The 26,547-nt window shown below is 39.9% G+C and overlaps 1 protein-coding gene across 1 annotated transcript in view; it reads left to right on the forward strand.

The window, feature by feature from the left end:
• Positions 1–16,508: 16,508 nt before the first annotated feature.
• Positions 16,509–26,547, forward strand: part of LOC138141172 (roundabout homolog 2-like) — a 93,735-nt gene continuing 83,696 nt past the window's right edge. Inside the window, exon 1 of the mRNA XM_069061836.1 lies at positions 16,509–16,839. Within this exon, the coding sequence (XP_068917937.1) occupies positions 16,773–16,839 (67 nt within the window). The 5' untranslated portion in view covers positions 16,509–16,772. The remainder of the gene's footprint in view (positions 16,840–26,547) is intronic.

Here is a 26,547-nt window from a genome sequence, read left to right on the forward strand (position 1 = left end):
TTAATTTTGAAAAAACAGTCCTCATTGAGGACTAGATTTGGCAGATAGAGAGCCTAGAAACTATTTGGAAAATAATTAGTACCATTTCTCCACATCTCAAAAATCTTTGTTTTGTTGTGTTATGTCGTCTTTAATTTTAGACCTGGACACAAACAGAAACATTCCGAACAATACTTTTTGTTACCAACTGTCCCGCCTGGCCTACTGCTTTCATATTGGTACACAATGAGCTTTAGATAAAAGAAACACATTTGAATTTGTAATTTATGACCAGAATAGTTTACAAGTTTTCCGTATTTTTAGAATGGAGATACTTTATCCCGCCCCGTCTGTTTTCGTCGAGTTTTGTCCCAGATTGCTCAATTTTCGCGTCGACGCGAATCTTGCAGCGCAAGATCCTATCTCCGAATAAATAAAATAAAGCAAAAACTGCAAAGCCTGTTGGGAAGCCGTCGATTTGTCCGTGTTCCCACAAGTGTTCCGCGAAACTTTACAATTGTCACAAAGTGTAAAAACTTGTAGGAAATTTCGTTAGGCGAGCGCCTCTCGCCGCCTTTTCTTCCATTTCGAGCGCACACGACCGCCCCCGTCGCCTTTTTAATTTATCGCATCGCCATTTAATCAAAGGAGCATAATTTAATATCGGCCATAATTTATGTCTTACACGGCAATGCACTTAAGCAGATTCGAACTATTCGGCTCGGCCTTTGATCCCGGGGCTGCGACCAACTGGCATTGAAATGCGAACTCGGGCCCTTTTCAAAATACGAGGGTGCATTTGCGCTGTTATTTTAGGAAGACGCATAGCACGCCACATGGCGGCGCCCGCCGACCTCGCCGTTTTATCACTGAGCAATAGTGCGTTGTAAAATCGCTCCGATGGGGTTTGGCGAATTTTCACTAATCCGAAAACCATCGGCGCTGTTTAAATTAGGGGAGCAGCTGGGACGGCTCTGAGTAGGTTCTCGTGTTCGACGCCGCAAGAATAATGGCCGGCTAAAATAATGTACACGTGTAGGGAGAGGCGAGGGAAGAGTCTTAAATAACTCGCTGCCGATTCAAGACCCGAGCAACCGGTGAATGGACGACGGAGAAGACTTCCGTGCCTCGCCGCGCGCCCGATTTGGCACTATTGAGACAGCTTAGCACAGCGTCCAGTTGAAATTTGTTTCCATTCGTGACGCGCGTTCCAATTCTGATTACTTTTATTTCTCCCAAAGGTCCCGAACACTTGGAAATGAGAAATTAATGGCGGGTAACGACTTCGTAAAAAGTCAAAACCGGAATTGATCCGTAATTAACCTGGGGAAAACTCCGGTTCTCGTGTAACGAAAAATGATCCTATCGTGAAAGTTCTACCAGGACATGCCAGTATTAATAAGGACAACTGGAAAGCTTTCAGGATAACGGTTGTGTTGTTGCGTCGTTATTAATTCAAATTTAAAATTGCAACGAGATTAGAGCGTTCTGTTGTCGCTCCAATTTAGGTGTCAGAACGGGTGAATACAAGAGCTTTTCACAACAACAAACGGTAGAAAGGTAGCAGTTCGCGTGTTTAACTAGTTAGTGAATCATCATGAATTGATAACCATTTGTCACAGTCGGACGTTATTATCAAAACGACACAAATATTTACAGGACTGGGAGGACAATTTCTATGATTGATTACGCTATGCATTTAGCTTAATGTCCGACCGAGTCCATTAATAAAAACCGACTTAAACTCCACGCTCTGTGTCTTTTCCTTCCCTCCGTGTGCGATTTCATCCACTTGAAAATCGTCGAGGGTTGTGAATTTACATCGATTTCGTCGCTTCTCGCCCGATATGTGTCGTTTGATCGGCTCGTAAACGACCCGACTGTCACAAAAAGTGCAGCTTATTGTTCGTCGAAAAATTTACGACATCGTTGCAGCGTGAGTGCTGCTTTATTTACATTTTGTGTGGCAAATGGTGCTACTTTGATGGCATCACTTAAACTGCACTGTGGAGCAACGACGGAATTTAATTGTCGACGTTTGTCTATTCTCGCAGCTATTTTTGAAGAGCAATGACGGTTCGGAAAAGGACGACGTATCAGGCTGGGTTGAGTAATGGTGTGTTTAGAAAAAGTCGCGTCTAATCAGTCAGAGGATTGAGTGTGGAGAGCTAATTAGTTCGCAGGTTTCGAGATATTCAAACTCAGATGCGAGAAAATCTACTTACAACTCACTCTCAATCAACTAGGTTTTCTACTTATTACTGATAAGATATCGTGATGTTGTATATCTCATCTCGTTCCTGGATAAACGAGCTGTCCTTCAGTGAAAGTCCCGTCCAAGTCGGCTCAATACTTAGGGCTAGAAGAGTACACAAACATATAAAGAAACATACATTGCACCCTTCTGCTTCTTCGCTAGTCGAATACATACGAGTATATATTTTCTAATTCAATTCTTTCACAAGCATGCATTTCATCGCTCCGATTCCTCTTCCATCAGACGTTTGTGTATAATTTAAATTTTTTTCAACTTTTTTGTAGTGGCACGAGATCGGAGATTAGAAAATCTGTTTTTTCCGACATTTAATAATTTATTATTTAATAACGTTGTTGGTGTAGATCCGTTTTTGGCAGATTGAAGAAACCCGGCCGTTATTTTGTCAAGTTTAAATTAAATAATCCCTGGGACGCCTTAATATTCTCTTAACTCGAAAGTTTGTTACAAACTCTTTAGTGATGCAAATGTGTCGTTACTGATGCAGGAAATCAGAAATGAGACGAGCGTAAACTGTAATAAAATTATTTACGCAGCTCGAATCGCCAGATATGACGGAGGCCCGATAACTCCCTCGAAATTCCGTTTTCTTTTTTCCCTCCCGATGATGCGGCCTCACCGCAACCGACGCCATGTTTGCTCTAATAATGCACCGAACCTGACTCCGAATTTAAGTTTTTTCCTCGTCCCGTATTCAAAGGATCAACAAAATTTATTTACACTTTCAAAGGTCGGCCTTACACAAATATCCTAAGCAAATAAAGACAACACTCCCTCATTTCCGAGCGACGCCATCTTGGAATTGGAGATATCGCTTACATATTAGGGGTCGTGTTTAATTTGACTCGACAAAGACCTTTTCTACTAATGTAACCTAAAACTGGCCTCGGAAAAAACGACACTGGATCGGATTCTGTTTGCTTTTCAATCTCGACGAGGGGACGTGTTTTTTCTCCGGGACCCGGAACACGACAGCTGCACCGGTGCATAATTTCCATGAAATTAATGCACTCTCCTGTAACAAAAAATAATACATAATAATAGTAGTGCCGCAACGATAATGTTTACACATGTTGGATGAAAGAAGAGACAACTGAATAACAAATTTAAAAAAATAATCGTCAAGAAACCATTTTGGAATGATTAGTGATGATTTTTTTCAACTGGAAGAGCGAGACTCTCTGATTCATAAATAATCAGGCGCATACTACCAGTGCCCCATTTCCATCCCAAATCCGTGGCCTTTTCGATTTTATTTGTCGAAAAACCCGCAGCCGGGTCCGTTGATGGATTCCGGTGATTAGACCTGGGTGACGGCATTCCCTTGTCCAGGGATTATTTCCCTTCTCGCCCCAGTCGTCCGTCGACTTCCAGTTCGTGGCGGACAGTTGGAAAGTCTCCAGTTGACGACTGGTCGGCCTTAACACAATCCGAAGAACGTGTTGGGCCGACGCACACATCAATTTTTGATAGAAATCTTCGAGGAATCTTTAGTGGGGTGAATTTGACATCGATCTCGTTCGTTGTCGCTTGTTTAAGCTAGATTTAACTTTTCAACTTCTTATTGATTTTCCGCGTTTCGCCCGGATGGTTTCCTTCATATGCACGACAATGGTCGATTTCCGCTCAATTATTCACGACTCGTTCGAAAATAAACTTTGGTGGATAATCACTTGTCTAGATGGGGTTTTTCAGGAGGCGGAATGGCGCATGGACGTGCGGTTGAATCGGGGAACGCTCCCAGGAAGGAACCGCAGATGTGTGAATAAAGAAAAATGTTGGAAATAACAATATCTCTTCTTTGTCAAAATGTTTTCGAATTTTCTTTAAATGTTCAAAAAAACGTGACAGATTTCAAAAAAATTGTAACTACATATGTATGTTTTGCCACTACTGATGATGACTAAAGAAACGTGTAAGTAGTGTGAATTAAAAAACTTTTACACTGTCAAAAACGAAATTGTAGTTGTTAGGTTCATGTTCATGAGTAAGGAGTGAGAAAATTTTATAACCAAGTATGTACTTACAAGAAGATAAACATCGGCTACGGGTGGGCTCCGGGTCGGCTTCGGATGGGCTCCGGCTTGGCTCCGGGTGGGTTCCGGGTCGGTTTCGGATTGGTTCATGGTGGACTCCGGGTCGGCTCCGCGTATCATATACCTGCAACATATTCATTTGTCTTTTATTCTTTTTTTTCCTTTTCTATTTCTTCCTGGTATTGATCATTACGAACAGTTGTAGGTACATACATTCTTTTCCATTTCTTACTTTTAATTAGCGTATTTGTCCAATTTTATACTACGCCTTTTTGTTTTTTTAATCAAGTGTCCATTTATTTCAACACATTTTGTATAGGTTATTCTCTTCTTTTTCACTCTAAACTTGTTTCTTTTTTATACAGTCAAATTGGTCAGTCATTTCCTTTCCCTTTTCCATATAATCCTATTCTTATTCCTATTTATTTGCCTTGCCAATTGGCTTCAATTCGTTATAGATTTCTCTCTTTAAAATCTTCTTATTTATATCAACTTTCTTTTTTCCATTGTTATGATTTATTCATTATTTGTTTCTGACGATTGTATTTTACTTTGCCCTTATGTCTTTTGTATTTGTATTTCTACTTTCAACAACCCCTTTTAATCCCTACGAACTCTCTACACTGGTTTCATTCTATTTATTCCATCTATAATTCCTTATTTGCACTGCTTCCAAACTCTTTTATTTTTGCCATCCCCATATTTTCATATAACGTATCACGCTTTTCATCAAACACATAAATTCTCTCTCACCCTTATTCTCATATTCACTACTTTATTCCTGTCTCTGCTCTTGATATTTATCTATGTGAAAGTATCCCAACTGCTTCCTCACATTTATATTTACTAACTCCAAACTTTAATTTTTTTCTCTTACTTCATGTTCCTCTTTAACCACCTTTCTTACTCTGAACTGTTTTCTTCTGATGTCATTTTATAGAATTCGAACATAACATGCTTCTGTTCTCAATTAAAACAAAACATCAAACACGCTCCTTTTGTATTTCCCTTTTTGTGTCAATTATTACTTAATTAAACGATAATCTTTTTCTTCTTCTCTTTGCGTCGCCCTTTTGTTTTTATCATTTTACTCATTTATTAATATATTGCCGTGCCTGCTCCATCTATTATTTTATAATTTACATTTTAAATTACAAATCTCTAACGATTTAAATTATTTCCTGGCGTATACATTTTTAAGCCGGTCCTGACTTTAATGTTCGAACAGACAACAGCCCCCAGCCATGTTTCTCTTGTTGTTCGAACCGATTGGAAAACATGAAAACAATTTCTCGATAAATCATAATTGAACTCCTAGTGTTGTAATCCTGACGCAGTCATCGACAAGGCGGCACGTGCGTCTCTGAACAACCGTATATATCAGCCTCAAGAGTCTCTCACCTCTCGCTCACCTGTCATTGCGGTCCAAACTCTCTCCAAACGTCACCCAAGATCAACCACTCAACCCTTTATCGCAGCAGCAACGATTCTCCTTTTGGAAACTTCCCAGCCGACCTCGCCCCACCCAACCCTTCACAATTTGACAGTGAAATTCTTCACGTCCGCGTGGGTCGATCAAAACAATCATTATTTATAATTTGTACCCATTTGACAAGCTCTATAAATAACGTTTGGGCCATTTCGGCCGTCGCATAAATATCGTTTTCGGTAGCAATAAAACACAATCTTTTAATTTGGAGCGTGAGCCGTAAAAGGCAATCGCCGCTTCGAACGGGAAAAGTGCGAAGCTGTGGGCAAGAAGTGATGTAGGGGACGGCCGATTTTATACGCATCGACGGACCCGAAATGCAAATGAAGGGCTGTTAAATCTCACACCAGACACCGGCCCCAGGTATGCAAGAGGCTGGAGTGTGGGTGCGAGAAGAGCCGTTCCAAAAGCTGACCAAAGGAAAAATACGAGAGGGAAAGAATCTTCAACAGTGGGGTCGAGCGGTGGCGGCGCGCGGAACCGCCCCCATGCACTTCTTCGCCTCTTTATTATTGTCGTTGTTTTTTTTAAGTGTGTGTGAGGAGGGAGAGGCGTTGTTTTGCCTGGATCCCTCGTGGTGCTTCTAAATTGGCTGGTTGCGCATCTGGCCGCTCCTTAGCCCCATCGCGGCTCCATCTTCGGGAAATCGGTGATGAATCAGGCTGGGTCGCGGTAATCCGCATCAACAATCTGCTGGCATCGACACCGACCGAGAACGCAGACAGGTTATAAATTCCCGCTGAGTGTTTCCGTACCACCGGGAGTTGGCGTGAAGGTGCGGTCGTCAGGGTTGACCGGCCCACGTGAAGACCTCCTGCAGCTCGGATCGGAGTTCCCATCTAATCCGGCATTGACAACGCGACCGGCGAGCTTCTTCAGATTCCAACACGCCATTGTTGGGAGGCTTTCCACGACTTTCATGTCATATCGGATGTCCGCGACGAGGCCGGAGACTTTTACAACGTCGTTTTATGGAAATGACCTCCGGAGCGGAGAAATCGGCCGTAAATTCGAAAAACGGCCGCCGCCCCCACTGGACCTCTGGCGCGAAGCCCCAAAACGTCGAAATAACGGGCGGAGTTGGCGCGCTCTTGCGGGATCCAATAACGCAGCTTACAAGTAAACTCTTCTTGTCTGACACGGGCTTTAAGCCTACTTATCCGTTTGTTGGAGGAGCAGCGCGTGTGAGCGTCCCCGTATGTGTGATGGTTAATTTGAAAGTTCACCCGGCTCGAGTGGATCCCTTGCATGCATTATGCAAACTAGCGAGCCTCCATTATAAATTCGGAAAACGTCAGAATATCATTCACGGCGCAAATTGAAAACTTTCAGCACAAAGGCCTTATTATTCAGAATGTTTATCTGTGCAGTGCAGGAGAATTAAATTCCGAATTAAATAAATTCCCGGGACAGGGAGAAGAAAAAAGACAACTCCGGCCGGGGAAGAAGGTAATTTTGCCACCATATGAAGTATCGATTTTGGATTTTACAGGCTCGACTGGATGTGCTTTTGGGCGGAGGATTAGTCCTGCGGGCGCAGGAGATAAGCTTATGAATGCAAAGCTCCATTGGAAAGTGAACACTCGTACTAGGACTGCGACGTGGGGAATTTATGACGGGACGTTTTCCGACAAAAATCCATCGACAAAACTGCTCGTTGGAAGAGAGAAGCTCGCGTCGCAGCACACGACCGCACCTCCGCCGCTAATTAATCGACAACAGCTCCTCGTCGACGATTTTAATTGGTTCACGTTCGGTCGGTCCCCGTGAGCTTTCGTGTTATCAACAGAAAGATTAAGTGTATCAATCGACGGCGTTGCACCCTCGTCAAAGACGGTGCCGAACCCTTTTGAATACATTACACGGTCGTTTTGTAAATCGGCACAGGTCTGATGGACCGTCTGCGTGTAAATTGACACCCATCGAGCGAGTAGGAGGCCCACTCGTTCGCACCTCGACGCCTCCGCGCCTCGACCAGACGAAAAATGCTGAAATAGAGACCGAGTGGCGAGTTTGTTAAAAAGCATCTGTTTCCGTCGAGTCGACAAAAAGAGGTTTCGGGACGTCTCGGCGCGGCCTTTTTGACGGATAAACTCGACTGACAAGCGAGGACAAGCTGGTTACGTTGGTTTTTTTCTTATTTTTTTGAGGTTATGAAACCGTCGACACGTTCGAACGATCCGACAACGCCGCACGAAAATGACATTTATCTGGTGATTTTTCGGTCGTGGGGTTGTTGGCTTCGCTGTCAGGAGTTATCAGACGGGGCGAGCTTTCGGAAAAAGTTGTGAATACTGGCTTTAAGAACATCCCGAGACACGGCAGTTAAGTCCTTACATTCCCCTAATCCATCACCAGTTGGAACAATAATAACCTATAAACTGAAGGGTTTATCGCAGCATCTGTTTTATATACATGAAGGCTCCGTATACCGTGATTGCTTACAGATCCGTCGGAGATTATTTTAAATTGAATTTGAGTGCGGCCTGGTTCAATTGCGCCGGTAAATTATTTTTGACAGCTGTGTGATTAATTCTAATCGTAGATAAACCGCGTACGGACGCGTTACTCGAAGAAACAAACACGAGAAGAGCGAAGAGCACCGCTACAAAGTCGAGAAAAGTCCCACAACCCCAACTCGTCGACAGCTCGCTCGTAAATCATACAGACGCGATTCGAAAAAACATCGACGTATCCGTTTCGACGAAAAACAGCCCTAAACTCGCACTCCATGAAACTTTAACGACCCGGCCCCGGTCTCTTTCGGAGCGAGCCGATATTCGCAACGAAAACAGAACGGATTAACCGCCTCTCAGGAATCCGGCAATTTAATTGACTAATGAACCCGGTCGGTTTACCTTGCGCTTGCCGGGAGTTTATGAGCCACGTTATGGATTAAGGCTGCCTTTATTGAAGCAATAATTTTAATTGCGCACTTTACACACACTGCCAGCAAAATAGGTGAGTCCGTGCCTCGATCGAGTCACGCTCTGGAACAGGAACGGTTCATTTCTCGGAGATGTTCTCGTCCTCCAGGTCCGGCCTGTCCCGCTTGCGCCGCCGCCGCCTCACGCTCTCCTTCACGCGGCGCAAGTTGTCGCTGATCTTCTTGCGAAAGTAGCGACTCTCGCCGCTGCCGCCGCCGCTCTCCGGGTTCTGCTCGTCGGGGACCTTTTCGGCGAACAGCCGCCGCAGCAAGTCCGAGGCGGGATTGGGCCGCGTCACGAGCTGCGATCGTCGAAACATGGTAATTTTGTGGCGCAAACGTCGAATTTGACAAACAGCGACTACTCGGATATCAAGCGATTTTATTCGAACATCTCAAGTACATCAAGAAGGTGCGTTATGCGGAACCGGAGCCTTTGCCTCCGCCTTGGCCCTCGCTGCTTTCGACGTCGCTGCTGTCTTGGCCTTCCTTCTTGCGACGTTTCCTCTTTTTCAGCTCTGCTTTCAGTTTTTTCAGGTCATCGGCTGCTTTCTGACGGAAGTAGCGGTTCTCTTGGGCGGCCTCGCGCTCGGAGAAGATGCCGTCGGGGTTGTTGACGGTGCCGCTACCGCTCCCGTTCGCGTATCGACGGACGAAAAAACCGACTGCATATTTTTGGGTGATGAGGGGCTGGAGCCGCTGAAACATACTGGGCAATTTTCACATCATTACCAAGCTTTTGACACTTGAACTAGACCAATGTCACCGGTTTTGTTTCGACATAAGAGATCCCCTCTCACCATGGAAACCGCCATTTTTACAATTACCCACAATAATGACGCTATCACGACAAGAAAACCACAACTTCCGTCAACTATCTTACGTTTAGACAAACAACAAGATAAATGTGTCAACATTTTTTTTTATTTAAAATTTTAATTTCTAATGATTCATTTCTTCATAATAGACTGTGTAATGTGTAAAACATTAGAAAATGAAACACCAGCTCCTCCCGATAGGCATTATAAGGTGCAAAAAGTGAAGAAGTTGTAATGTCGAAGGTATTGCGTGTAATTATGTATGACATTGAAAAAAACACTGAAATTAATTCAAACGTACAAAGTCAATTCGTTTTAATAAACAATTGTCAATGTCAAAAATTCTTAAAAGACCGAACTGTACCACCCCAGATTTTTTTTTACACTAGATATTTATTGAGGTTATGTATATGTTGCACTTTGCGTTTTTCTATCGAAATTACCCTTGCAATTGCACAAATCATCATATCCAGCGACCGGTACGAAAGTATCTGCAGAAAAATGATAAATATTGTTTATCTGTTAAGACCTTTCACATCAAAAGCAATGTTATGATGTTTAATAATTCTGAAAAGTGAGTTGCGTCTTCAAAATGAAGGTTTATACGGAATATTTACTTGAAATCCTATAAATCGGGAAATGTGAACGGTTAAATAAAATGTGGATTGAAAGATAAAAGGCAAAAACTAGTTTAATATTAGAAAAATGAAAAACTAGGAAATAGGTAAACTGTTACATCAAAAATATGAGCAGCTTTCTCACAAATTTCTTTCATCGACATTCATGGTTTTTCCGTCTCCAGTTCTTTGCAGTATCGAACTACTGCCATCTTTTCACGTTGAAGAAGCGACTGACCTGTACTCCTTTTACGTAAAGCCGTTCTTCAACTTTAAATTCTTCGCCAATTTTTTTTAATATTTAAAAAAGTCCTGCGCATGTCAAATGGACGAAATTTGGCTGACACTCAGAGATACCAACATTGATTTATGAAATAACTAGGTATGACATTTTGACAAGTCTACCAACTTGACAACATTTTGGACTGCTGTATTTGCAAGAATTGCTCAAAATTTAAGTCTTGATATCATAGCAATTTAGCATGCTACTTTGCTTAATTTCTTCGATATTTCTGTTCTTAGATAACGCTCATTCTTTATTTTCCTTTTTTAAGATGGTTCCTGCAACTCACAGACCGTATATTTTTTGAAGTAGTCTGCTCGGCCAAACCGGACAGGCTCGCTGGCATGTCTGGTTCGTGAAAGCCCATCGCTTTATCTGCGTCGATGGCGAGCCGGTGCCAGTCTTCGATGACGACTTAATTGTCGATTTGCCTCATTCCGCGTCGATTAGGCTCGCTATTGATTTGCCACAGAGCCATTGTGGTCGGACGTTTAATGGTACACGACGTGATCGAGTTATGGGAGTTATTGAACTTGAAAGTGTGTGGTTAATAGTCATCTATCACGGTAGCTGAAGGTGTAATAATACGAGCACATGACCAGTGGCAAGCTAACCTGTTCCGTGCATAATTATAAAGATCTCGGAATGTGCTCCGGACGGTATCTAGGATCGCTCTCGGTCCACGGAAACAATGGAACAATGAGAGGGCATACGCTGGAGCAGAACCGCTGGACGGGCTCTCCACCGTGCCACGGGGCTTTGTTTGCATGGAAATAAACGGAGATAAGGCCGCAACGCTCGGACCACTTCTCCTGGGTTTATGCCGAAGGGTGCGAGTCGTTCGTGGGCTGATGAAACGGCACTCGATGACTTTTTCCAACCCCTCGTTCACACAACAAGATGTTACGAAATGTTTTTTTCATTGGCCGCAGAGTCTCTCTCTACACCAATAATAATAACAACACAAGATGGCTCAAAAATCGCAAATTAATTTTGGAGGATGCTCGAGTCCCAATTCTCTCTCTCTCTTCGTTTTCTATAGAGGTAATTGACTGGGCGAGAGCATCACTCCATACTGATATAGTTGAAAATACAGCGTGTCCCAACGAAAACGAATAACTCGTCAATTTATCTTTTTCAAAATTGCAAAAACGCAGGAATAATAAACATTTTGGGACATTTGTGTTTGATGTAACTTCCACCTCCGGAGCCGCCCCCCAGATTTTTTCAAACGGGAACGTAGATACCAGTGTGGTAGTTCGGTGAGAAATACAGCGATATGGTGTTTTTGCACTTTTCAAAAAGAGGAATCTTCGAGGAGTTGTTTACGGTTTTTGTTGGGACGCCCCGTATGTTGGACGACCTAATCGCGTTTTAATCAATTATCTGTCAATGCCAGGAGCGTACCGAATTGGTAGGGCTTTGGAGAGATCAAAGTCGACTAGAAGCTTGTTGATCTACGATTCATCGGCCTCGCCCAAAGACTATCTGCTCAAATAGAAAATTAAAAGACGGAAACGGACGACAAAGCAAAGAAAGCTTGTTATTTCAGTTTCCAATTACTTTGTTCCGGTCATATTTGTACAGGATAATCCGTCTGGATCGGGCGATTCGATTTTAAAAACTTGCTCTATCAGACGGGAAACTTTCCCGAATCGGTTCGACTCGGTTTGTTTAGTTTCGAAAGCAATTTGTTTACAAATCGACCGACGATTGCTTAATGCTAAACCAATAATAACGGCCCGCGGGGGTAATATTTTACCGGAGACAATATTTTATGTTTATCAATAATTAATAACTCGGAACTCAATGGAGCTCCTTAATATCCCGCATTCCCCGTCGCGAAACTAACCGAGATAAATAAGTTGGTGTAATTACTTGCGTCACACACCACTTAATTATTGCCTGATAACGGGCGTCTCCACAAAAAAAAACGAAATTGCTTCTGTTAAACTAGACTCGAATAAAATTTATTAGCCGACGATTTGTTCCTGAATGACTCACTGTGTAGATATTACGCCGTCGTTCGCGTTTTATGCGCCCATTTTATGACATTCCGCTTAAATTACCAATTTTCATTATTTATTTGCTAATGTTTGTTATCGACAGCGTTTACGGCTTTTCAATTTTACTTTTATTATCTTTCAATTTATCCAGTGTAATTTCAGCTCGGTGATGATCTGTGATCAACACTGACGGCTAAATCTGCATAAACCCCTGTTATTTTTGTCTTGTGTGAAGTCTAATTATCGCCACAAAAGAAGCAACGCGGCCGTGTTTTAATCAAACTGTAATTAGTTCCATTATGTTTGAAAAAATAAACCGCAGGATTATGAGCTCGCCGTTTCAACAAGATTAGCCCAACTTTTCATCTTGTGCCAACGTGTGGGCGCAAATCCTCGGTAATTGCGGGAGCGAGTGAGACACACGCAGCATTAATTAACCAAATGTTCTCGCCAAAAATAATAAACCGTTTCTTGAGGGCGCCGCGGCCCCCAATAAATTGAATTGGAAATTGGATCGTTCGCCCAATTGCGACCGACTTCCTTATGAATTACGCCGTTTGTGGCCAATAATTCCGGCGGAGCTGTAAAAGTGTTGGTGAAGCAATCGAGGCCTTTTCCCCCAGACCGGAGCGCCGCCTGGAACGGTACCGCCAGTGCTTTCCAGACTGAACAAATAGTGCAATATTTGTTTAAAGCGGTTTCACACACGCAGGCCGCTGACCCGGAATTAATTAATTTGAGAGGCTAAGGCCGAGATTTGCAGGAATCCAAAGTGCTTTTCGAAGGTTGATTGAGGAGCGAGAAATGAACTGTCACCCGGGTGAATGCGAGGAAAACGCACAATCATCGCGGCTTATGGACCCACTATTTAAATGAGATTTTATTGGAAATGCGATTCGTTCTGGTCAGACAATGCACCTTCGCGCTACCGATAATCGCCGCAGTGAGGTCCTTATCAAGGTCTCCAGTGCAAGGCATCTCTGATAGGGTTCTAGGGTTCCAATTCAAAGTAACATAACACTTCTATCAGTTAACATTATAAAGCCAAAAATTACACACACAAAAAATGTATGCTGTTCCAGGTACAACCATTTTACTTGCTGTTAACATGCATTAACACGTTTTTCCTGCTCTTTACTCCGACAAAATTATCTTTTATTGCATCAAGATCTAATTTGCTACCGACTCGGATTCAGTTTCCAGGATTGACAAGAATGATAATTTGTTTTGCCTCCGAGAATTCCTTGAACAATTTTTTATCCGTTCTTATGTAGAAAATGACCTTTCACCACTAGCATCACCAAGAAGCAGTTTCGTGTATATTCCTAATAGAATTTGGACAAGCGGATACAATTTTAACGCCTCAACAATGCACTTCTAAATCGCTTGTTGTGTGGATTGGGACCTTTCTCGCGGCCAGCTAGATCCCCAGACTTGGCTCCCATTGATATCTTTTTCTGAAGACTTGTAAAAACGAAAATTTATCACTCAAATTTTGTACAACCCTTCCAAATGCGGTCGCGAAGAGATCTCAAATTAGTCTCTCGGTGCAAATTCTTGTCCCGGCGGGATTTTACTGGAAACGCGATTCGTTCCGGGCCGTCGTGCCGTCCAGTAATCACCATCATTACCATTTTTCCTGGCGGGAAATTGGAAATTGCGGAGCTCGGTGCCCACCGGGGCTAGCGGTTGTAAATTATCGTTTTTGGATGATTGCGGAGCCTCCGAGCGGCCTCAACTCGCACTTATCAATAACACCAAGAGCTGTGCAAACACCGGTGTTGTCTTCGTAACGGGACCGTCGCGATCCTTCCGCCGCCTCGTGGCGGAATCAATCGCGACCGTTCTCACGGCTCTTACGCCCCCGCCGAATCGAGCTTCGGATTTTTTTCGAAAACCGCACCGAGCCGGATTAATTGAATTATGTCGTTTGGTGGCTCCCGGTAACTGGCAATTTCTCGGACGGTGTTTGTAATTGCCAATAACTCCCTCATTAAAAATGCTTAATTATACACTCGGCAAGAGTTTATGGCCGCGCGGTGTGTAATTATAAGCTTGATTACGAGTGTACGGCACAGTGAAATCCAATAAACGTGCCGGTTTATTGACATTCATATTTTAACAGATCGATGGGATTGAGAAACTCTCTTCTTGGTAGGCTGTCGATCCGTCCGATGGACAAATTGAAGAGGTCGGACTCCAAATTAAAAAACTTATTGCAGCTTATAAGGAGCTTTTAATTAAGGTCGTAATTGATGTTTATGTGGGGAACACCTTTTGTGGCGCTCTCCAAACCGCAAAATACCTCTAATTTGTTCCCGAGCAGATGGGTGAAGACTTTTGTTCCCTTCGACGGATTTATTACTATTTTCACCGTGATTACCGCAATTGCTAGACTCCACTGAAATCTCGTCTATTGTACCAACACGACCACAAAAATGATACGACAGTTTTTATCCTTGTAAGACACCGACCAAAACCATCGCGAGCCTCGCCATGAATAAACCATCACCGTCCAGTTTCCTTATCCGTGCACCAGCAATTTCTTCAGTTCTTTTGGCGACCTTTTTGCGCATCATCTGCGCTTTTTTCCCACCAAAAAAAAAAAAAAAATCCGAACCGTATCCAGTCGGGGTAAGTGGCTCGACATTCTTCTAGAATTCTTGCACTTTTTCCGACTCGCGGATCAGCCAGATCTGGCGATAAAACACCGGACCTGAACTGGTTCTCTCCCAACTTAATGGACGAAAACAGTAAGAATCTCAGTTATTATTCATATTTTCGAAAAATGTATTTTAATCCGACCAGATGGAAAGATATGATAAATTCCGGCGCGGCCTCTTTGCGCTTCTTCAAACAAATTGTAATTAATTAAAGCACTGCTAATTATCATTTTAGGTGAAATTAATTTCGGAGCGATTAATATGTATTTGGGAGCAACGGCCGGCCCTGACCACTAGCTCCGCCAAGTGTTCAAATTCAGAAAAGTGTGTCTCTGGAGTAATTCGAGTCGAAATTAATTCGAGGCGCAATAATTTGGGTGGCAATTTTGTAATTAAAATTTTTATCGGACGGGTTTATCTCTTGACTGTTTTTTTAGGCGAGTCCTCGGGCGAGTCCTTCCTCCTCCTGGCACCAGAAAGCAAAGGTGTGAATGTGCGAACCGACAAGCAAAATACAGTCTAACCACTCTGACAAAGCTAAACAAACACCGATACTTAGTACTCAAGTATGGATAGGTACTTGTACTTGTCCACTTAAAAGATGTACATAAATACTTGCGTCTTGTTCTTGATTTGAGAGCTTTTCTAAAAATTAGCCGAACGGATCAACGAGTAAGTATTCGGCGTTTTGTCCGTCTGGATAAATTGGTTCCTTCGTTCTGTCATTATAACGGTATTGGCTCTATCTAAATAAGTTCCTGAAACGTTAAGAACTAATCACAGGTGTATTAACACCGTTTCCCTTATCGATTTGTTGTGTTTTTTATTGTGATTATCGACTAAACAATTTGAGGTTAGGCTGAAACGTCACTTGTCACAACAACTCTGTTCGGTTGCGTAATCTGGTCGATTTTTGATGGACCTCGTTTATTGATTGTTGATTATTTTATTGTTTGATTTGTTTTGTTTAAAAGAGCAATCTTGCGGCGCTTTGTGTCCGCTCCTCGTCGGAATGTCGGTAATTTTTTTCCGGCGCCGGTTAGCGCTGTTCGTTTGTCGAATCGGGAGCCGCCCCGCCTCCGAGTAATTAGCACGAGGCCAATTAATTACATAGACAAGAAAAAATTGATACAAAAACGAGTGTTCCGCCCACGGTCGCACCTACACCCGAAAAATGGGCCCCGTGTCAATCGCGATCGGCGCGAGCGATCGGCCGCGTCGGGAGTGTGCTCCGGTGTGGCCCCCCTCGCGAAAAAAATGGCAAAGTCGCATGTGTTGGCGCTTTTTCCGGCGCGAATAAATGAATCCGAGATATGCCCAATAAATATAAATAAATCAGAACGAGTTATTATTTTTCTTTTCATCTAGATCGGCCCACAGGCACGAGGAGAGCAACATGCGCGCGGCGGAGTCGACTCCGGTGCGGGATCTCGGGCCAGTCGTGCGCTGACGGTTGGTAGGATTGCTTCGCGACGCGCTGTCATCCGACAACACGCGACATGTCAATCGACCTGTAATATCGGTGTGAGTTTCAAAGGGCCGAGTGCGAGCGTTGGCGTGCCGACAGCCCCACTTACCATATCGCGGCGCGATTCTGCGACTGGCTTTGTGTAAAAGTGGTTTTTATTGTTAAACAATGTGTCCGACAGTGTTGTGATATGATTGTAAACCATTGAGGAAATGGCCAGATTTATGGATATAGTGTGCGTTGTGCTGTGTGCTCTGTGGTCGGCGCCCTACGCTACAGGTGAGACGCGATTCCCGCGACAATTCCTCCCTCGTTGCATCCACCATCAAAACATTCTTCCCGTTAATAACGACAAACACAGATAAGGGCGATGAGTCGGACGATGCGTTTATGGGTTTTAATTTTTATGGACTCCGTTCGCTGGAATTTTATTTTATGCGTCCAGACTGAATAAAATTTGTTTCGTTTCGTCGTAAAAGTTCCGATGGTTTATTGTACGGGGCGGCGTCCTAACGGCGCTAAATTTATGTTCAAAGATTCGCCAAGAAGGGACAAATGATGTTATGGAATGTGGGACATCGGTTTAGGATGGCGTTTTGCGTCAAGTCCGACGTCGGATGATAACATTTTTGGTAAAATTCGAGAAGGGCTCGAGCAGGAATTTCAATTCGATTCTTATTAGGGAAGAGAGAAGCAGAGTAAAGAGAGAGCACGTCGATAGGAAATGAAAGAAAGTAAAAGGCATTAATTCGACGATGATTGTATGGGAAGCCCCGCATGAAACAGAAATGAAATTGTTTGATGTGCGACTTGTGTAATTTCCCGAAAACAATTAGGATATTTGGGACATTAGGTTTTGCGACAGAAACTACAAGAAAACCAACAATTACGTGTTAATTAAATTAAAGTCCCGAAGGTTTTACAAAAGAATCCAATATGTAAAAAATGTATTTCAGGCGGTTTCATATGTGGCTTTTATTGTATGCATTTGTTTCCCGAAAAGAACTGTTCTGATAATTTAATGTTGAGAAAATGATTCGGTGATATACCAATAATAATAAATTTAAAAAAATATTACTGAAAGGCTAAAAATAGTAATATTCCAAATTACTTCATCTACACATACAGTTACGGCCACGGAATTTCGTCAGTCGTCATTCAACTGACATTAGCTGTAAAACAGGTTTTATATATTTCTAACCCCACATTGGAATTTTTGACATGGATGTCAAAAACGTTACTGGTGACATTTTGATTTTTAGTGTGCGTGACAAAATTTCTGTCACAGAAATTTTGAATGTCAGTCATAATGACAATAAAGCTTAGGCTGCACAAGTTTTTTCGAATTGACAGTAATTTAACTGACGAAATTCCGTGGCCGTAACTGTACCTACAGTAGGCTGTACCCCTAGTAACAAACATATTTCCAGAGTTTGTTTTTCGCACAACGTAAAGCCAAGTAACTGACTCATCTACATATTTACAGTAGACACTTTGAGTATAATGTTAATTTTTTTATATCTTCATTTTTTGTATCTGTTCATTTTTTATATTGTATCTACCTAGCAGATATTTTTTGAATTTTTTTTTTACTTTATTTTGGTTTGGATCTTGACTGTGATGATGGAAACGGAATTTTTGGAAAGCTTTTCTAGTAAATAAGTAAACTTCTGACATCGTTATATGAACAAATAAAACAAAATTATTTGGTAATGAGTCAAAAGTATTTTTGTGAATAATATTTGACAAAGCTGGAAATCAAGAGGTCGACGGACAAGGAGGGTTTATTAGGCTTCCTTTGGTAAATATAAATTTAAAAAAACTACGTTAAGCTACCGCAAGCAGCAAAGTACATACTCACTAAATACAAAACATATGATAAATAGCGCCATTCAAGTGTGTTAGTAACGGAAATTCAAGCTTCTGTTGTATTGTAATTACTGTTGCATGAGGTCGCGCATTATCTTGCAAAAGCGATTAGTTTTTTCCGCAGAAATTCGATTAGGAGGAATCCAAATGCAAAATACAATTTCTATTGTCAACGAAAACATGATTTGTGTAATAATATATGATGTACGTCTTTGTAATATGTACTATCGCGGCCATCCAAAAGTGAACGATTTTTTTTTATAGTTTGATTTTTACTTTAAATCATAGGCGTCCTAAAATGTCAAAGTTTAACACTAGCGTTAAAAAAATTATTGAAACTATTTTTTTTAAATGCCACATCTCACTCCGACAGTTAGGGCTATTGCAAAGCTAGTAGAAAATTGGTCGTTGGCTGCTGTGGCGAGAGAATTACATTGCAGTAAGACTTACATCTCCAATATAAAGAGGGGTTGGCAAGAAAACAGGCTTGAGAGGCCAATGCGAATAGGTGTTGGAAATGTTTCTTTACTAAAGTTTACTTTCACTTTAATAATGTATTAATAACTTCTCAGTCTCATTTTTATTAAAAATTATTTATTACAACTTTTTATTATTAAAATAGTAACGCCTGCTGCACGAACGCCAATGAATACATCCTGATTTAATCTAACGAAAAATACGAAAATTTTCGCAAGCTATCGTTCACTTTTGGATGGCCGCGATTGTACATAAGTTCAGTGAAAAAATAGCTTCCACTTTTTCATTGTTTTGATTTATTGGTTTTGCTTCTAATAAAGTGGATTTCTATTTTGTGTGGAACCGTTGAGAGTTCTTAAACGAAAATGAAAAATGACTGATAAATACGTACTAAAGTAAGGGCACCTACTTACCTGAGCAAGAATAAAATTGCCCAAATTTTTGAAACGTGGAACAAATAACTTCATTTACCGATTCAAGAAGTGGAAAAATTGAACCATGTGGTAATTACTGTTGCATGAGGTGGCGCATTGTCTTGTTGAAGCGAGCGATTCCTTTTTATCTGCAGATATGTGATTGGAAAAAAATGAGAATATTTAACATGCTCAAGTGCAAAACAGATATGGAAACACGCTGACAATTTTTTCTGTTCGTGAAGGAATATTTCTAGTGAAAAATTTTTCTAGTTCATGAAAAATGTACTTCATGTTTCACATATCTTAGAACACATACTTGTGATAGGTAATGTTTACCGAGGAGATAGTTGATACTCTAATTAAAAAAAAAAAGGATTTTTAAAAGATTGAAATGATGACTTAAAATACATATCTATAAATACACTACTTGCCACTTAAATTAGACCACTATCTAAGAAACATAATAAAATTATCTTTGAAACTTTGAATTGTATAGGAAAGCAAATTTCAGTTAAAAATTTTCAAAATTTGACCACTACTAGAACAGAGGTAGATTGCTCAAATAAAATGATAAATAAAAAATAAAATAAATAGGAGAAATTACTTTGTTTAGCGCATTGAAAAAGGTGATTTTTTTTAATTGTAGAAATGTAAAAATACGTCTGAGAAAATTTGAGAATATTCAAGATAAACACAAATAGAGTACCGAATCTAATCGTTATTGGTTGTCTTAAAAACCACAATTTTTAATTTAAGTTTTAAATTTGAAGTTTTGGTTTTTTTTAACAAAAATTGTATCAACAGTTCTACGAAAATGTTGTTTCTTTCTGTTATAGGGTAGATATATGAGGGGTTGTCGTTGGTATACACGCAAAAAGCTTAGAAAATGCAAACTATGCTGTGTAAAATTCTTTTCTTTGCACGTTGAGCTAATAGTTGTCAAAAATGACATACTTTGCGACTTGATAACGATGCATAAATGTCACGTTTTTTTGACGGTTGTAGAAAAAAATTAATTTAGGAACAAAACATTATGAACCATCCTCGTATTTAATAAATTGTACGTAATAAATAGAACCATTATTTGATCTTGTAATTGAAAAATTAAGAGTATTTAATAATAATATAGCGTTAATTAATCAAACAGTTTGCTTTTTGTTTACGGTCATTTTCTTATACGATAAGTAATTTAACACCGTCGAGTAGAAACTTGCATTTGCAATTTTCGTGTCAGATATTGGATTAACTTACTAATTATATGTTTGTTATTGCAGACATCTATTCCATTACCAGTTTACAGCAAGTTATTATATCTGGGTACGATGATGATAATAATACACAAGGATACCTAGTTAGTTTTTATAAATTTAGTATGCAAAACACATATAATTGTTGCACCTTGTAATTAACCATAATGAGCTTAATTAGTGGTTTACATCGCGATTTTTCATTAACATTCAACAACAACCCACAGAAAAAGAATCCACGCTAACAGTGTGACGATGTCAACGTTCGATTAAACTAGAACTTGACAATCTATTTTTTTTTTTTTTTGAGAAAGAAAAGGATTTTTTGTTGATGTAGTTTGGTCTCGACCTAGATTCTCGAAATGGAAGTTTCTGACGAATTCGGTTAATGGATTAATAAAAATAGTCACAATAAATAAACAAGATAAGCGTCTGACACGCGCGTAAACATTATGTATATAATAAAATGTGTTCGGGAAACGAATTCGCACTCGCCTATCAATCTTGACCGGATAATAATTGAAAATCCGAACAAATTAAATGATAGTTCGCGACCTGCTCTCTTAACGGCCCCATAAATCAACACGAAAGTCAGATTCGGTCTTGCCAGATAACAGATTAAGCCTTATTTACGTTGACTATTTGCGAACCACTCGATACCAAATTCGACAAGTGTACAGCAAAACGGGGAAATGAACACGACAAAGGACGTTGATCCAGCGATAACATTTTTTTTCCACTCATTGTTTCTGCGATCGAAGGACGAAGAGTCAGGAAACAGGAAACGCGATGTTTAACTAATGGTGCATCTCATACATATGTACACGACGCATTGTATTTACGGGCAGAGTATGTTTGGCGTTGATCAATATTTAATGTAAACAGTGCCGAGATATTGACGTTTTTCGGGGTGGTTGTTTTTCCATTTAATCCAGCGGAATGGTGAAGATTTTCATCGCACCAACGGCATTTCGGTGTTTAATTGGACATAAAACAGCGAGATCCGGATTTATGTTGTGGAGTTAATTCGTTTTAAACAGCGGTGTTTGGTGGGAGTTTTCGGATGGGCCACCGAAGATTAAATTGTTTTTTGTTTGTTTAGTCACGGAATTGTTTATTGTTTTCGACGGGGCTGCGTCAACGTTGCGGTTGCGATACGCTTGCGCTTAATTTGTCCAATATTATCTGTGCAATTTTGCGACAGAAAGAGATGTAAATGTCAATTTAAGGTGGAGAGAGAACGAATAAAAAAATTTTGTTTTGTTTTCGACCAGTGCCATATTAGCAGAAAATGAAACGGTCCCGGTTGTTGCACGAGCTAATCACCCGCAGGTGTTAAAATGTTGTAAAGTTGGCGTTTTGCCGTAAAGACTTGGGTTGTAACGTGTTTGTACTGGTGTAAATCCGTTTATTGTTCTTTTTACGGGGTAAAAGTCAAAAAATCTGATGCATGAAATGTCGATACATACATTATTTGGAATATGTAGTTATACAGGGTTATTATAAATGTTTCTAACATCGTAGGTGGCTGTGTGCTATGCTTTAGATGCGCCGCAGCGCCAGCTAGATGTTAAAAACATTTATAATAACCCCGTAGTTGTGTATGATGTACAGAGTGATCAACAAGAATCCAAATCAGAGCAAGCGTTGCAAATTATCGGTCACGTCGTAGCAAAATCATATGCACATAATCGGTGAAAACATGGGCGTAGACAATTTATGGTCTCAAACGCTATTTAATAAAAAATGATACCTTATGAATTTTAGACGTTGGAATTATAATTGTGCATTTTATTATTATTATAAGATAAGGGAAACAATTTATAAGATTAACAAGAGCAACATTTTACATTTGTAAGAGTAAGTAAATTATCATCTTTATTGCCAAACGCGACGCCACTGGTACGGAGATGCTTCGTTGAAATGTCACATTTCAAAATTCAAGGTTGTTGTTGTTGACAATTTAAGTGATTTAACCTAGAAAACAAATCTTCGATTTCGGCAAAGTTTACAGACGTTTATTGAAGTTGTAAGCAATAATTATCCCAGAATAAGTTGTAAAATGGGTTTTACCATTAAAGAGAAGGCATTTTTATTAGATTATTTTCGAAAGAGGGTGAAACAAGAAAATGAAAACTGGCTTTACTTTGTACCCCCTTACACCGAAGAATTTCAAGCCAGATGTCTGAACCTGATGGTATTGGTTATCAACAAGTTTATCAATGTCTTAAAATTATAGTGCCTAATTTTAACACATCATAATCCATCATTAAGAAGAAGTCAGGTCAGTCCTTAGTTCAAATTTTAGAAACGGTGCAAAATGTTCGACAAATTATCAAGGAACATCCCTCAACTTTCGTAAGGCGTTTAAGACAGCAAGTTAAATTGTGTTATGGCACTTATCAGAAAATTTTTAAGAAGGATATTAATTTGTTTCCCTTTGTGTGTTGCAAGAAATAAAACCCACACATTACCTTAAACAAATTGACAGCTTCATAAGGGTTTTTGAAATTATGAGAGGCAAGTTTGATTCTGTCTGGACCACAATGGAGAACATTTTGAGCAGTTTTTGTGAAAACTTATTTTTTGACCTTGGAGTAATTTAAATGTTTTAAACACTGCTAGAAAAATACGAGTAAGTTCTCAATTACCCAAAAATTAGAGAATAATAACTTTTACACTTACAGAAAACAACAAAACAAAGAATTGTGAAAAATAATTATTTTTAAAATTTTGTAACTCAAGATTGTGCCTTATGAAGGAATTTTGTGTAACTGTGTGTTTTTTCCTTAATCAATAATAAATAATAATTAATTATAACTTGCTTTTAAATCTATTATTCATGAATTACAAAAAATTTATAAAGGCAATTAATAATAGATTTTTTAGAGGTAGGCAACCAACAAAACGAGTTGCACAGCAAGTAAATAAAAGCGGCTGATTCATGATGGAAATACGTTTCGATAAAACAAAAGATGAGGTAGCACTCTTGATTTGGTTTCTTGTTGATCACTCTGTATTTCGGTATATTATACAAGTGGGAAGTTACGCGCACGAACGCAGCGCCCTTTTGGAAATTCAAAAACCAAATCTTTGACAGATGTGGTGTAGTGTGGCAGAATCGAAAAAATGTTGCTGCATTATGAAGTAGCGTTCGCCTTGATGGTCCCAGTTAATTTTTTGAAGGTCCGTTTCGCTATAGAATTAACGTATAAATTATGTACAGAAGCACAATCAATTTCTTGTGGTCGGTAAAAATTAAAACGTTTAATAATTCTTTTGGTTATTTTTGTGCGAAGCTGTCGAGGGTAAGAATTTGTTGCGGGAGATGTAAGGAGGCCACAAACGCACAAACTTCGAAAGCAGCCACCTGTTCGTACCCGAGCCGAAAGCAGTGAAAATTCACAAAACAAACACACAACGCAGCTTTGCTAACAGAAAATAGGCAATAAAGCTAAAATAAACCGGCCAGACTAGCTAAGTTCGCTGTTATAATTTATTGTCGAATCAATAATGTTAAAACTAACAGTCGGCGGTGCATAAATTGTCAGCTCTCTCAAAAATGAATGGGTTCCAATTCGATCCTTCGGTGGGGCCGGTTCGCATCCCAGTCGACAATTATAGAAGCAGATGCAGCGTTAAAAATGAACGGGACACATGCATCGAGATATTTTCACTCGAGCCGAATCGAAAATGGAATTAATAATGCAGAGTTACGGGAATAGATGCTGGACGACAAAATACCTCCGGTGCTCGTAATTTATTCATCGGTTTTTTAAAATAGACAGTTGGACGATTACATTCCACCAATAATTACCGGAGGCCGGTCCGGCGACCCAAAAAGCTCTCTCTTCCTCCGGTCGGATTCCCTCCGACGGGCCGATTGTCCCGCTGAATAATCGATGAATTCAATTCATCCCGATGAATAATTCCCCACGTGTGTGCGTACACGGGAGTACCCCACATGTTCCGGAACCGGACTCGGTGCGCTTTCTATTCATCTGGGTTCCTCTTTTTTCTTCTGCTTGGAAACGGTTGTCGGGTCGGCGGCGGTCATTAGAAGAGAGAGAGCCGGCGTCGCACGGGAACGACATGTGTAGTACATATCTGAAAGAATGCTAATTGGCGGTTTTAAGTTACGTCGTGCGGGGATTTCGGCGGCGGCAAACCGTGAAACCGATGAAAACTTGATTTTACCAACGAAAATTCGAGGGGACTTGTTTATGGTACGCTCGCGGACGTAACGAGATAATGTCGGATCGTTAATGTCAAACCTAATTAAATTATAAAAAATTACGACACTCGGACATGGCATAAAGCGAGTTCACACCTTTCGCCCATCGAAACCAGAGGTAATTAAGTCGATGGTCTATTGTTTTTTGGGAATGGGGCTCTAATTTATGCGGGGACGGGTCAGTGCACTCGTCGACGCTGGCCTCCAGGAGGTTTTTATGGTGACCACTTTTGGTGTGCTACAGATATTCACAAATAAAGGAAAATGTGAAAAAACTAATCCAAATTAGGAGTTTTCGAGAATTAATCAGCTACAGGGTAGATGTCACATTTTTCAGTTATATTTTTTCTCAATTTGGAAGTTATTTTTGTAGGTATTTACCACTTTTACATCTTGCTGTATACAGTGTGACTCGAATGGCCGTGAAGTTCATTTAAAAGTTTGACAGATTTTTTTTCAAATTTGCACAATTTTTGATTGTTTTTCCAAATCTGAGTAAAGTTATTGTCACATGTACATAAATTCGTCTAAATGTATACCTAAGAGATTTTTTTATTTGAAGCTAATTTTTTTTTTCTAAGTATAATCATTGCATTTGCATAAATTTAATTGTAGATACACTGTATATACATATTTCTTACATAATAGTTTTGTTCAAAGTATCTACCTACTTACTTAATTTTTCTTATCATAAAAACAATTTTCAGTTAGGTAAGTATAAAAAATATATTTTTCCCGTTTTTTCAAAAAATTTTATAATGCCAATATTAACGCGGAGGAGACTGCGTTCCTTTATAACTTCAATACTTTATAGCCTCACTACTTGATTTTAATATTGTCTGCAATCTGTATTGTCATATTAACAAACTCCGACATGAATGTCGTGTAAAAGGTGGGCGTAATGCAAAATAAATGATAATATAAAAATTATGGTTTCCAAGGAATTATTATCATTACTTGGTAGAAAAGAAATATCCGTAATAATAAATAAATCCGGCCTCGATGCCGTATCCCCTCATTTATATTTATTATATCGCCGGGTGGGACGATACTACAGGAAGATGGATTTAAGATAATTTTACACTTACACTCAGTTTTTATAATAAATTTTACCATTACATACTACATAATAACATCCGTAATGATAATGTGTGATACGAATTTGGTTTTAGTTCACTCTGTGTCTATTTTTTTCATTTATCTATTATTTTTTTAAAACAGTTATCTTCATACACCTACCTAATCAACTAAGCAAAAGAAACTGAAATTTTTATTTTCCAATTTCCACTGTTTTGAAACAATTTTTTAGTTTCAAGAAACAAAACGTTTTTTCTACCATAACTGTCTAGTAAAAAAAGTAAATGTAAATTTCCTTAGTTAATAATTTCATTTTCAATGACTTTATCCCACCATAGTAGAGACGCCATATTGTCCAATTTTTACCCTTTTGCAATGACGTCATTATCTAGTAACTTTACGTATGTTTGAACTAGGATCAGAAACAAATTTGAATTGATCATAAATAACTATAAATGTGTCAAATTTGTTGACAATTGCTTCGAAAGGTTATGTTTGTAATCAATGTAATAAGTGAAAGAAATTAAAAATTGTCAAATTGACAGGAGCATAAAATAACCTCAAAGTGACCATCAATAAATAAACGTGCCTTTTTTTTTTGTTTTTTTCTGTTTCTGTCGTTTCAATAAAGAGAAAGCGAGGAAGGAAATCGTGACGTCACCTCAAA

Source organism: Tenebrio molitor, chromosome 1 (genome assembly GCF_963966145.1).
Source record: "Tenebrio molitor chromosome 1, icTenMoli1.1, whole genome shotgun sequence".
NCBI lineage: Eukaryota > Metazoa > Arthropoda > Insecta > Coleoptera > Tenebrionidae > Tenebrio > Tenebrio molitor.